The sequence below is a fragment of the Lissotriton helveticus genome, chromosome 1_1 (assembly GCF_964261635.1).
Source record: "Lissotriton helveticus chromosome 1_1, aLisHel1.1, whole genome shotgun sequence".
Lineage (NCBI taxonomy): Eukaryota > Metazoa > Chordata > Amphibia > Caudata > Salamandridae > Lissotriton > Lissotriton helveticus.
The window spans coordinates 362,939,968-362,954,637 of record NC_136057.1 but is presented as its reverse complement, the minus strand read 5'-3'; the positions used below and the strand labels follow the sequence as shown (position 1 = coordinate 362,954,637).

General features: G+C 46.5%; 1 protein-coding gene across 2 annotated transcripts in view; it reads right to left on the bottom strand.

Moving 5' to 3' along the window:
- The window catches only part of LOC144808672 (adenosine deaminase 2-like), a 373,249-nt gene that overhangs the window by 296,459 nt on the left and 62,120 nt on the right, over positions 1–14,670 (bottom strand). For both annotated transcript variants that reach the window (XM_078673653.1, XM_078673654.1), the window contains exon 4: positions 13,395–13,605. In XM_078673653.1, the coding sequence (XP_078529779.1) occupies positions 13,395–13,605 (211 nt within the window). The remainder of the gene's footprint in view (positions 1–13,394; positions 13,606–14,670) is intronic.

Here is a 14,670-nt window from a genome sequence, read left to right as displayed (position 1 = left end):
CAATCTCACCACACGCACCCAGAGTGCGCACGCACTTTACACTGGGACACAGTGAAAGTGCGCAGAAGCCTAAAATAACTAACACTAAGTCACATATAACTAGCAAAAAGTTTAGCGGTGAACCTGCCAGAAGTGCCAAGTCCAACAAAGAGGAAGAATCGAAGAAGGAGTAGGATGAACATGTTCATATTGAAGAAATTCTTGGGTTTGTAAAGAAGGATCACATTTTTTTTTGATATCAGCCGCTTTCAAGGAAGTAGCTCAGTATATCCAAAGAGGATGAAGAGCTTTAGAATTTGAGATGTTGGCCTTGGTGACTGCCTCTCAAGCAGGCACCGGAGAAACGACAAAGAAGCGTTTACCCTGAGCCAGAGGACGTTCCTTCAGAATCACCATCTGTACAGCTGTTAATATCTTTTCAGTGGAAGAAAAACGCAACTCTACTGGTGTATACAAATTCAATTCATATGCAATGGGAATAGTGTCTCCTTCATTTATCGTTACTTAAGTGAAACCGATTGCCCCTGGTACAATCCGTATGACCAAATTGGTAGTATTCACTCTAGTTTGCAAGTATTGCGTTTCACGCAAATCAGACTTCAAAGAACGTAGTACTGTTGCGTGTTCTGTGAGCCAACTGAAAGACAAAAAAATGGATGTATCAAAGCGTATATTGGTTTGATACACTGAGCATAATCTGGAAGGTAGGTCCTGCTGAAATATAGGAAACCCAGCAATGATTGTAATTATTTAGGGTAGTTGGAGGTTGCAATTGAGAACACTTCTTCAAAAAGTGGGGTGCTAACCCCCTACCCTCATTGGTCAACTCATAACCAAGGAAAAAAATGGTAAAAAATGCAATATGCGATTTTCCGAAATTTAATTCATAATCTTCAGCGGCCAAACAGCCACAAAATGCGATTCACATGTGCCAGATGAGGATTTAACTCATCATCTGTCAGATAAATGTCATCGACATATGAAAATGCATCAGGGTGAATTTAATTCGAAAGCGACACTATAAGTGCAGCAAAAACTCTGGGGCTATTTTTATATCCCATTGACAATCTCGCGTAGCGTCTTTGACTGCCGAGAGCTATGAATGAGGTCAAGTCAGCTCACCGGAGCCAAAATGTGACTGAAAAAAACATTCGAAATGGTTAAAGTGGTTTTAAATTTCTTACGCACAATCTTATTTACTAATGCTGTACTATGTGTGTTCTGTACTGCAAAGGTATGGACATGACTATTCAAATGTCTATAGTTCAAAACAGTACGATATGACTCATCTGGTTTCGATATCGGTAAAAGAGGTTTATTGGTTGAAGAGACACAGGCTCAATGACACCTTGATGTTCCAATTGAGTTAGAATGTCTCTAACGGGCACTTTAGCATCACATTTGATGGAATATTGAGGTTGGGGCTGCGGAGTTGACTATAGAGGTACAACATGCAAAGGAGAATCCTTATCCAAACCACCCTGATTGCGATACAAAGCCCACTCCGAATCATAAGCGTGCTAAATCTCAGCGGGGAAATACTGCAAAAAAGAATGAAGAATTACATCCTCGTCTCGTGGAGATGCGAGGATAAACGGGGAAGTCCAAACAACCTCCACAAGTAAAATGTCATAGGAAGATATCAAGTTGTCCCAAAAAACTGCATTTATTGTGCCTATAATATCACTCTCAATTCGAAGGTCTACATGATAAAGTCTGTCACAGGAAGCTACACGGGTGTCCGTGGTTTCAACAGTTATAAAATTGTGAGTTGCTCTCCCCTTCAGAAACTTGTGGCTTGTCCGGCAAACTACGGTAACTTCCGCCACGTTGTTGAGGAGAGTCACCGCCCAACTCCTGTCCAGGAGGAGGGTTCCCACCATCTGCGGCTTATTTCACTGTCCAGGCGGCAAACTTTTTCCTTCTGAAATAGGGCTCGATATTAAAGAGGTTCCTCCTGTTGGACTTTCACGTCAAACTGGTGCTGCGGGTCTCGCCTTTGTTGTGTGGACTCACCCTATCTGCTATCCTGTCGTTCCCGTCTACCAAATTGTTGATCCGATGATTCCTGAAAGGAACGAGGGGAATGTGGATCAGGAACCTGGAACCTCTTAGGTTTCTTAATTTTAAAGCAAACATGTAAATGATATCTACGTTCAGAAGCGTCAGGTGGAGGAGAACGAGCACGAGACTTAGGCTTCTGTTGCTGCTTATTTCTGTCCCATGTCTTCTTTGGAAAGACAGAAAGACCCTCCTTGTCAGGAGGGGGTTTACCCTGATATTGGGTAGATAATCTGACTCCCAAAATATTGCGCCCCAAAGATGTAACATCTGCAATAATAATCGGCACCTGACACTCCCCATCCACGTACGCAACTGCCAATTGGCACTGGCGAACTTGTAAGCAAACTGCTCCACCTTTAATGTTAGCAAGAATCATATTGGAGACTACGGGAAAAATACCCACTAATTTCATCACCAAATCCAGGGCTGGACCTGCCACATGTTCATCTTGCACATGTTTAAGACCGCTCGGTAGAACACTCAAGGAGGGTGTGCCAAAACACTGTGTATAATGAGGCGAACACCGCCATGTGTGGCAGTCCACTAAAGGGGGAATTAAACCCCTTTGTAAACACATAGTCAGGATCCTGTGCTTCTCCACGGGACCTGTGTGTGGGAATACAGCATCAGTCAATTAAATCTTCCGAGCTATCCAAAAAGGAAGGCCCTAACGATTTTGAGGACGCTTGCCCATCATTGAATTAATCATGACGGACTTATTAGAAGGTATCTACTGTATTAGTACTGGGGGCACAGATCCAGGTGGAACGACCAAAAAGGCACGAGAAATTAACTGAATCACTCTTCTATAGAGAAGAACCACTTGATGGTATAGAAAATGTGCATCCGCCACATTAGCATTGAGATAATGTGGATGTGGCGTAAAACCAGCCAAAACTGGCCATTAGGCCCCATTAATGCTTAAGGGGCCCATACGAACAAATGGGATAGGGTAAGGAAGGGAGCCGTTGAACAAAATCTGGTGTTCCCAAGACATAAGAGGAACTTCAGTCACAGCATAAGGACGATACGCCGCTGGTGCAGCAGCGACTGTGTAAGCATGAAAAAAATTATCATTCGCATCCACAGCCGGAAATGTACCCAGGAGTAAAAAACCTCGAAGTCGATTGCTGGATCTGCTTCGACCACAAAAACAAGTGGAGACCACGTATTGGGGACCCCATGCTGTGCCAAATGATGTGTAACCACTGCATAGCAACGTGCCGGAATCGTGGTCGGCTGTGCAATTATATATAGCAAAAATAGTACTAAATGGTACGCAAAACAGGTCAAGAATATTTCAAGCATGAAAAACCTGCAGCAATAGGTCAATCCTACAACCGGAGGAGGCAAATCCCTCCAACCACGGACATCTCTGGTAAATGGTGAGGTCTTCTATCCTTGCCAGATTTTGGAAGTACTGCAGTCGAGGCTAGCAGCATGGTAGGGGGAGTGTTGGAAGTGTAGCCTATCATATTGAACAGTCTGGTTAATATAGGTGCTAGGATGTTACAGAAGGGTTTATAAAATATGTCTGAGAACCCGTCTGGGCCAGGGGATTTAAGAAGTGTAAGGCGGACAATGCCGGAGATCACCTCTTCTATGTGGATCGGGCTGTCCAAGCTAGTCGCCTGGTCCGGGGTCAATTTGGCATCGGTTGTCCCCTGGAGGTATTTCAGCGATGCCTCCTCGGGGGTTGTTGTGCCATCTAGAGATTAGCATAGAAATTAGGTAACCTGTTTGCTATGTGTAAGTCGTCAGTGCATTCAGGACCAGTCGCATTTAGTATCATCTGAACAGTGGCCACCTGAATTGCGCTTGCAATTTGTTGGCTAAAAAACGTCCACACCTGTTCCCCCCACATAAAAGGAATGCCGCAATCATAGGGCAGCATATTCTGCTCTGTCCAGGTCTAGGCCAGTGAGCTGCGAGTGTATTGTTTCTAGCTGACGTCAGACCAGTGGTGCACCCGTTCTCTTATGGATGCGCTCCAGCTCTTGCACCTGTTTAGTGAGGTCATGTCTCTTGTCCCTGTGCAACTTGTTATCCGCAGAGGAAACTGCAATGAGAAAGCCCCTTGCGCTACTATTTTCCCATAGAGTGGTGATGGACGTGTTGGTTGTGTCATTAGAAGACAAGAACTCCTCAAGTGTCTCTGTGAGCTGCTGTACCATGGCAGGGCGATGGGAGTAGTGTGTTGCGTAGCCGCCATGAATGTGAGGGTCTGCCCGTGGGGGTGGTATCTAACGTGAGAGTTACTTCTGTATGGTCTGAGAGTATGCAGGGCTCTATCTCTGAGGATGTGACAAGAGGAATCAGGCCTCGAGACCCTATGAAGTAATCAATTCTGGCATATTTCTTCTGTGCATGACAGTAGAATGTGTAATCCGTTTTATGGGGGTGTAGAGTCCACCAAATGTCAACCAGGCCCATGTCCCGTAACCACTGTGTCCCGTCCAATGACAGGGCCCCCCATTGTCCCTGTCGTTAGGCAGAATGGTCCAGCTGATTTTCAAAGACCGTGTTGATGTCCCCACCCATCAACATGTGCCTTTCTTGCGAGCTGGCTAGTTCTGTCACCGCTCAACGGAGGAAGGCGTCCTGCCCTTCATTGGGTGCGTAAACGGAATCTAAGGTAAAAGTGTGGGTGCCCATAGTGATAGAGTGAGCCAAAAGTCTTCCTATGATTTCAGCCTGCCTAGGTCCCACCTTTCCTCTAAAGAAGTGAGAGATGAGTATCACCACCCTGCGGTCTTGGATGTACCTGCGGAAAAATAGTGGTGTTGGTGGGCCTTTGATCGGAGCCCGTGTGTGTGTCCCCAGCCAGAAGGTGAGTTTCCTGTAGAAGACTTATTTGGGCACCTGAGTGCTCTAAATGTGATAGGATGGCCCATCTTTTAACCGGATTGTTCAGCCTCTTAACATTTAAGGTAAGTATTTTGATGTCCACTACCATATCAGCTGGGTAGTGATTGAGAAGCTGGGGATAGGTCAGCTGTTGACCCAGAGGTCCCGGTCCCTGTACCCTTCCGTGTAACAAGGTGTGTCGTCCTGGAGAGGTTGGATTAGGTGTGTAAGAAGGCGAGTGTATATGCGCCTCATGGGGTGAACAAAACCAAACAAACCTCAACAATATCAACTACAAACAATCAAACAGTCATATAGTGGGTGGTGAAAGTCCGGAGCGCCGTGCTCCAGGGAAAAATAGACAGAGGGTCCAATGGCCGGTGTCTCCCAATCCTGCCCAGGCCCAGCCCTGTGCCCTTGGCAAAGCAAGAGAGGCCATGCAAGTCAGTGACCAACACCCCCTCCGGATCATGATGGCAAGGGGCCCGAGAGGTCCTCTGCGAGTGATGCCAAGACCACCTGTCTTTCTTCAGCCATGGTATCCGGGTCAAGGCGAAGGCCTGGAGCTGAGGGCCAAATCGTTGTCCAACCTTGGCGGCTCCAGTGATCCGATTCGTCTTGACTGGTTGCGCACATTCTGATGAATGGGTCTCCACACCCAGCAATTTGCCTGCTTCCGCGACTGAGAGTATTTGATCGAGCTCCCCCTGGAATTGGAAAATCTGTCTGAACGGGTGGCCCCAGGAATAGGATATGCCAGAAGCACGTTAGTGGGCAGTGATAGGCCAGAAGGCCTTGCGTTTATGCAGGGTGGATGCAGCCAAATCCTGGTATAACGTTGGTTTATGGCCCTTAAACTGAAGTGTGGGGTTGTCTCTGGCCCTACGGAGGATGCGCTCCTTGAGTGGGAAGTCGTGGAAGCATGTTAATATATCAGCTAGTGGGGCTGTGGCTGATCTTCTGGGACCAACCCGATGAATGTGGTCCAAATTAATTTCAAAGTCCGGGGGCTCTCACAGGATTGTGCGGAAGAGATCTGATACAAAAGCCTCTAATTTTGTGTCCTCCACTCCGGTAGCAATGCCCCTGATGCGTATGTTGTTGTGCAGACGGACTACCTCCTGTTGGATGGATTCGCCTTCCTCATCTCTGCCGGCCTCGTGGTCTTCCAGGGTGCCGATCCAGTCACCCAGGGAATACATATCTCGGCGGACCTCTCTCAAGTCACTCATGAGCTCCCGTTTCATTGACTGGAGATTATCCTGTAGGAACCAGAACAAAGATTCAATGAATGTACGATTGATTAGGGCCTCTGGTCCACCCCCATCCCCAGGGTCGTCTGTGTTCCGTTGTTGGGTTGGGCCCTTGGAGAGGGAGCTGGGAGTTTTGATGAGCATGTCTGTCACCTACCAGTCCTTTCTCCCCTTGCCAGTGGCCATTGTGTCCAGGCCTCCGCAGAGATTCGGGTGCACCCCAACATGAACCCGATGTCGTGGGTCCGCTAGCGTGTGAGACTTGCGGCGTTGAATAAGGCTATGTCTCGTAATCAGAGGCATGGCCCCAGCGTCCAGGAACCGGAAGGCCCCAGCAGCGGCAACCGAGAGTGGTTCTGTGTGCGAGGTGTGGCAGTGTGGAAAGACAGGACTGCACCCCGCAGTCCCACGCCACTGTGCAGGCAGTCCCTAAGGATTCAGGTAGCGCAGGGTGAGCCTCCAGCAAGGCAGTCCACTGGTGTTCCCAGAGGTTGATCGCTCTCTCCGGGCTAGATGCAGTGGGGGTGAAACAGCCCCACATATGACGATCGCCTACTTCCAATGTCCGCCTATGCCTCAATTCAGGCCTGTGCTAGCTTATTCCAATGGGCCGCCGCCTCATAATGTATGCCGAAGGAGAAGGGGCGGGAGCCATGAGTACTTCACGCCCCGAAAGGCCCCGCTCGCCACCAGTCACCGTTGCGGGCCCGGATGTACCCATCCTCTCATGGGTGCTGTCCTCCTCACCTCCTTCCTCGACCGCAGTAGTGCTCTCTGGGCCTCTCTACACCTTTGCCTCGGCGTCCCACTGCCCCCTCACTGGAGCCTCTCTGCAGTGCCAGGAAGGGCACCTCTCAGAGGTAGCTGTCGTCAGGGGCACCGCCTCTTAGGATTGGGAGTGTAGGTTGTCCCAGAGCCTCGGTCAAGATCCGGTGATTCGGCCCACAGCCCTTGCAGCAACCAGGAGCCCTCTACCTCTTGGACAGGCCGCAGTGTTGTCCAGATCAATTGTGCTGCTTTCCGTCACTCTCCTGTGAATGTGGTGGCGCACAGTTCCAGTGCGGATCGCAGGGTGCCGTGCCCATGCGGCCGCGGCTACAGCTCATCCTGGCTCGGTCCTCGCTGGAGCACCGGGGGTTGCCTCTTGCCTGGCCTCTGCTCCCTCGGGTGTCGGGGGATGGAGGGGGTCAGTCATTAAGCAGGTTTGCTTGTAGCCCTATTATTGTGGGTTTATTCAGAGCGAGCCTGAGCACAAGTGGGGAGACAGAGAGTCATGTCTCAAACGGTCAACATCTTACCCACACTCCTAACAAACTTTAATGCAGCATCTAATCTCTTAAAAAACCTAGTACGTAAGAAGTTGAGAATAGTAAACTCAGGCAGTTTGAATTGGCCTATACCACGTTTCGCCCATAAAAGACGAAGGAACCTTAGGGATAATCTAATTCACACCCGACCAATAAGAAAGTCGTAAGGCAGGAAAATATTTCAACAATGCTAGGACTTCCTCCCATTACAGAACATTATCTATGTGGCACCTGCTCAGTTTGCTCTCTAACAAAAACTACAAAAGTACTACAACTCACACCAAATTTCATATGGACTTTGAAGAGACACACTAATTGTAATACATCACACGCTATCTACATAATCATCTGCCCTTGTGGATTAAGATATATAGGCATGACATGCAGAAAAGTCAAGATATGCATTTGTGAGCACAGAAGCAACATAAGGTGCAGCAGAGCAACAACAAAAATGAGCAACCATTTCATCACAGCAAAACACTCAACTGAGGATTTGAGGTGGGTGATTTTGGAAACCCTAGATTATGTAGACACAAATGCTGAAAAAATTACTACAAAAAGAAAAGCTTTGGGTCTGCCGTCTAGGCACAGCCCACAAAGGACTCAATGACAATATTTGTTGGACATTAATAATTTGAAATGGGCACCCATCTAGATTACATACTTTCCTGGGAATTCATAAGTGAATAGACAACAAGAGATACGAAAAATGTATCTCTCTTCCAAGAAAACACTGTTCTACACCATTAAGTGCACATCACATATATTACGATTAGTGACACCTACATTCAACCACCATTTAATTTGTTATCACTCTTTAAGATCAAAAGGTTCCATTACACCTTTAGAACCGAAAGATTACACAGAAGTACAATCTTAATGACTTTAAAATAGTACATTAGTTAGTCGCTAATACTGATACCCCAGGGTACCAATGGAGATCAACCTCAGTTATTAGATCGGATAACATCATTCTAAGTCCCCCAGGGGCATGTTAAAATTGCTCTAAGTACCCCAAGTTCAAGATTAAACCCGCTCATATCTTTCTACTTTTTCGATCATGTTAACCACTATTGAATTCATGATTATTCTATAAGATAAAAAAGGTTCCATTACACCTGTATAACCGAATCTGTTGACAAAAGTACAATCTTAATGACTTTCGAATGGTACAGGAGGTGGTCACTATTGTAGATACCCCAGTAGCACCAGCAAACATCAACCTGTGTTTCAAGAGCAGATAATGTCATTCTAAATCCCCCGGGGGCATGACAAATCCACTCTTAGTCCCCAGGGGTCATGATTAAAAAAACACTCCTGTCTTTCTGTTTTACCGATTGCTAACACCTGGCAAGAAACACTTCTAAAAAAGCTGCCAGCTTCCCCCACTTGTTTTGAGATGCAGGCTGGAGAAGACGTGTTGTGCACACTGAAGATCTAAGGTAAAGGGGAAACTACAACTGTAGGGTGACTCTCTAAATGTCTCCACAATAAGGGGAGTCATTTTGAAACCCCTTTCACGTCTGTATCTATTTATAACCCTCCAATCTTCATTTTTTATATTATCTCTCTAATGAAAGGAATAGAAATACTGTACCTCTGCCCAGACCTATGAAGCCCTTCTAAAACAGACACTAAGGTAGAAACCTTACAAGACAGTTCTGTACCCGTTTCTAAAGGGACACTAATTGAAAATATTTTACTACTTCACTCCCTTAGGAAACAACATACATAACATTACAGTCACAGATTTGTTTACCCTTACTGTTCATTTTCAAATCAATGTCGATGTTTACATCTACCTAGACTCAAACTCCTTATCATTTCAAAATACAATGAGATCTACACAGCATAAGTTGTCCAAAATTCGCGTAGAGGAGGCTTTAATAATAAAGCCTCCCAAATTAAGATCCATCCTAGTATGGAATGCATGAGCAATTATTAAATTTGCTCATATAGACAAATAACCCCAAAAGGGTTGAAGATGTTTGCATTAATGGAGCTAAAATACACATTTATAGAAATCATTGGATGTTGTGCCATATTAGAAATATGGCACAACATCAGTACTAGATTCTGATACATAACACATTGTTCTCCATTTATTTTTGCCTCCTTCTAGGACTGAACAAAGAATCCCATATGACCAAACAAGAAGAAACAAACTTCTAAAGCTGGAGGGAAAGTGTTCCATTTGATTTAATTTGACTTCATGAAGGGATCCTATAAAACAACCTCTCGGTCTTTACGAAAGCCATCGACCCCTAGGGTGCTAAGTTGGCTGATACATTTTGGCCTGGTTCTTCCAGAGATAGATGTGAGAGACACCTAATACCTCTCTTTTCACATCTCACATTTTTTAATTATTTCACTACCTTTGATCTTCTTAATAAAATGAGTCAGTTATAAAGGTAGGAGGTATTTCTAAACTTTTTTCCTCACATGGTGGATCCCATATGGTCCCAGATTCAAGAGACAGTCCCTCCAGGTGAAGGAAAAGACCCAATGATGTAGCGATCAGTGGCTATGGACACCAACGAGAGACATGCCTTTGGCAGAACAAAACTGTTGAAGATTCCACAACAATTTTAGTGTTGCCCCCCAACCCCCTCCCCCGTCTTAACATAACTCTTCCACTCTTTGATTGTACATGTTCATTTAAGGGAAGTTCAGTGGAACTTTAACTTCTCCCTCCTTCTTTTGAGTCTTGAGACACAAATACAATGAAACAGCTGTTCTGAATTAACTTTATTAGTGGTTTTAGCTGCTATTTGTTTAGTGACTCATCTATGCCATTCACTTTCAAGCACTCTCAATATATGTCTACGTGACTTAATCAAGTGTATAAGGGATTTCAATTGAAGACCACTAAATGTATTGGTGAGAAACAAGAATCTCATGAAAAATAGCCACCTATCTGCCAAAAATGTTGAGGTGAAGGCATCTGTGACCAAAAGGGTAAAACAATAAACAAGTTATAGTCATAAAAAGACACAGAGCCTTTTTATGACTTTAACTTTAACTTGTCTAAGTTTTTTTTAAATTTCCCTTTTAGTGAAATTATTGAAAGTTGTGAAAAAGAACACTATTGAGTTGAACAAAAACTAGCCAAAACATGATGGACACTGAAGGACAAAATGCTCTCTGTGAAAGGCAAAAGATACTCACCGGGAAAGCTCTGACAACAAAAGCCTCATAAGATATTAGTAAACATCCAGGAATCATCTTGCAACAGCAAATACTAATTTATAACAGCAACCACCCTCCTGCTAGGATAATATCTGTAATTTTCCCTCCACAATTACCCCACAGAGCAAGAGCAGTTAACGGAGATGTAGCCTAACGACCAGAGCTGCCAACTTTGGAACTGAAAAACCATTTTCGTGACCCAGCTTTGGCTCAACATCCTGTGATTCTGGGCAAATCACTTTATCACCCTATGCCAAAAAATAAAAAAATCTGGCCTTGTGTATGTAATCTGGTGATAATGTAAAGCGCTCCAATGCCCTCAAGCTGAGTTTGCGCTATAAAAACTTAAAATAAATAAATAAATAAACCTGGTTTCATCCAAGGTGGTGAGTTCCCTTTCATTGCTGCGCTGGCATGGCAAATCAGCATACGTTTCACAAGAAGTCATCCCATTATATGCTATTGTGTAATTCTTGACTGTCTGCCAGCAGAGATTGGTAACGTCTTTTATCAGGATCATTTTAAGGAGTGTGTGATGGAACAACGCATGCGTCACCAACGCATGCCTGAACCACGCGGGTTTGACTAAGACCACGTCTTCACCCTGCATGCCTTTTCCACACATTCTTTTACCACGCATTTTAATGGTAAAGACATGATTGGTAAAGGGACATGTGTGGTAAAGATCACACTCCTTCCCCTCTGCCCTGAGCCCTAAAATTTGGCCCCTCCTGCAGTCTATTGTACCCGCCACAGCCCCTATAAATTACCCAATCCCTATCCTGATCCTTAAAATCCTACCCCTGAGCCCTAAAACCACCACCCCCCTAAAACTACTCTGCCTCCCTCCTTGAACCCTAAAACAAGCACCCACCCCCTTGCATCTCCCCCACCTCCACCTTGCCCCAGCCCAATTGCCCCCCTCAGCCTGAAAACAGCCCATTTCCTGTCCCCGGCCCTGAGCCCTAAAACTCCCAACCTCCCCCAGCCCTGAAAACGACCCCAACCCATACAAACAACCCCCACCCCCAAAACTCTACTTACCTCATTGTGTCACGTCCTCTCCCAAACCTTCCTTTTCCTGCTTCTGCCAGCCAACCAGCAACTAGACCGTGCATATGCCTTAAGCACGCATACGTGTGGTTAAGGCATATGCATGGTTATGGTAAGCGTGGTTACGCTGAGGACGCAGTGTTCTGACTGTTTCCCAATTTTTAGGTTTTGCCTGGACAGCGCTTGTACAGTGCTTGAGAAAACAATTGTTTTTAAAACAAACTTAAAAGGGACTTGCATCCTCTTTTCTTTCCAGGCTTCTCATCGGTTCCTGTGCATGCCACTTACCTTTCCTCCATTTCTATTGGCTGTAGCATATTTTTCTGCATTACCAATGCCTGTTCCTTTTCTGCTTCTCCTATCAGTTTCCCGTCACTGAAATACTGTTAACTTCTGCTTTGGTGGAACTATGTTTTCATAAAGTTTTGCCTTTTACTGTTGCAGCATATTTATATAACAATTTATCACCCAAAGAGATTAAGAGGTCGATTCCGATTTGGGAAAAACCACTCCGAATAGCGATACGGAGCGTTTTTCCGGTACGATTCGTACCCTGCAACGTCCCCCGTACGTACGACGAAGTACGATTCGTACCAGGAGCAGGACTCCGTACGAATCGTACAGAGTCCGTACGAATCAAATCCCCGTACGAATCTCCCTCGAAACCCGCTGTACGCCACATCCGTATGGTTCGCGGCTGGTTTTTCCGACCCAGCAAGTACGAATCGTGTCGGGTACGCACCGTACAACGCTTTTTTTACGGGAGCCAAAAAAGTCAGAAGAAGCAGAGTTCGCCTCGAAACAGGTACGGAACGCCCCCCGCCCCGGGGAAGGCGTGTACACCCCATGATCGCAGGGGTACGGTGCGTACCCTTGCGATCATGGGGTGTATGCACGGTACCCCGCAATCACAGGGTGTACGCACCGTACCCCATGTTCGCTGGGTGTACGGTGCGTACACCCTGAGATCGCGGGGTACGGTGCGTACACCCCATGATCGCAGGGGTACAGTGCGTACCCCTGCGATCATGGGTGAACGCACCGTTCGGTGTGTATGTGTGCTTTTCCATACGAATCGCCCTTACCTGACGTGGACCGTACGAATCGTGTCCTCACCCCCCGGTCCGGATCGTACGCTTTGGTTCGTACAGCATGTTCACGATTCGTACGGAGAGGGCTCTGGATTCGAATCGTACGGACGATTTTTTCCCTGAATCGGAATCGACCCCTAAGTGATTTTCATAGAAACACTGGCTGTTGCACGGCGCCACCGAGACTCGAAGCAGAATCCCTAGCTCTTAAGTCAGAAAGTTTGGCCGCTGCGCCTAATCATCTCCCCTCCCTTATTATCTGTCAGGGAGCTCTTTGCTTCTCCAGTACAATGAAAACAGCTCTTTATTCCTTACATCGATGAAACCGAAAAGTTACCAATGCTTATTTAAATGGACAGTATGAAACAACAAAATGAGAAAGGAGAGGCAAAATATTTTTGGAGACCTTTCAATCTTACAAGGACCTTAACTAAGTGACTATCCACAGTGACGCGTCTAAATCTATAGAAAATCCAATTAAACAACAAATAAATGTTAAATATCCACTATTACAAGGTAAAACAATTTGCAAGATTTCTCAAATGGGCAGAAACCGACAGCAAACATACCAACATAACAACTGACTATACCTGGGGCAGTAATGCCCGCAGTTCGATGTACAGGATATTGTCCTCATAAAGCTCCTTTAAACCTTCGTGAAAGTACTCCTTGAAGACTGGGGCGTAGGTGACGAGGCTGAGTATAGCAGTGAAGGCACCCTCAAACCTTTTCCAGATGAAGCTTTGGGTTGGATAGGCCTCCTCGGGATTCTCAGTCACCAGGGTCATGTTCCTCACCAAACTGAGGAAAAACAACAGGATCAGAGCAGTCAGGAGGAGGAGAAAATTGACTGTACATAGACAAACAGCAAAAAACATTTTTAAAAGAACTTCATCAGAAATACTGAACTAGATTACAGATGAGGAAAGGTTCAGCTTTCTCCTCTATCCATTGCTTGGTCTACTCTATGGAACACGAGCAATTCTTTACCTCCATCTTTTGCCTTCCTTTGTCATACTACTGTGCTACTCATGTGGTTGTTTTTTTAATCTATACTATTACTACCCTGACATAAAAGGATATCAATGTGGGATGCACAGGATCCAGAGATGTAAAGACATACCCATTTATGTTTCATTTATCACTAGGAGAGGGTCCACCCCTGTCCCCATGACTGTCGACATTATCTGCAGTCATTCGCCTAACACCAAGGGGCCCATTAGGATGTCGGGCGGATTGCCCCCGCCAGGGTGGCGGTAGCCACCGCCACCCTGGCGGGGGCAATCCGCCCGACATCCGCATTCTAATTCCCCCCCGCCATATTAGGATGGCGGGGGGGACCGCGGCGGACGAAAACACCGTCCGCCGCTTTTCCGCCCCGGTCGCATTGCGGCCGGGGCGGTAATGGAACCATATGGTGGCGGTGTCTATCAGACACCGCCATCCATATTAGGGTGCCTGTCTGGAGCTGCTTTTCCGCGGCGGCAATGCCGCCACGGAAAGGCAGGCGGGGATTGCTGCGGGGGCCCCCTGCAGGGCCCCCAGGTTCACACCACTGTCTTGGGGCACATGGGGGGTACCTATGGTACCCCCCCCCACATTTGCATATGCAATACGGCAGGCACCGCGCGGTGCCTGCCGCTTTGCATATGCAAATGCAAAACAGCATTTTTAGCATCGTGGCGGGCGGTGCAGAGTGCACCGCCCGCCACAATGCTACAACTACAGGATGTGCCCGCCACTGTGGCGGGCACATCCTAATGCCCCCCACGGGACCCCCGCCCTTATGGCGGGCGGTCCCGTTTCCCACTATGGTGACGGGCGGACAAAGTGCGCCCGTCATCATAATGACCCCCCAAGTTTAAA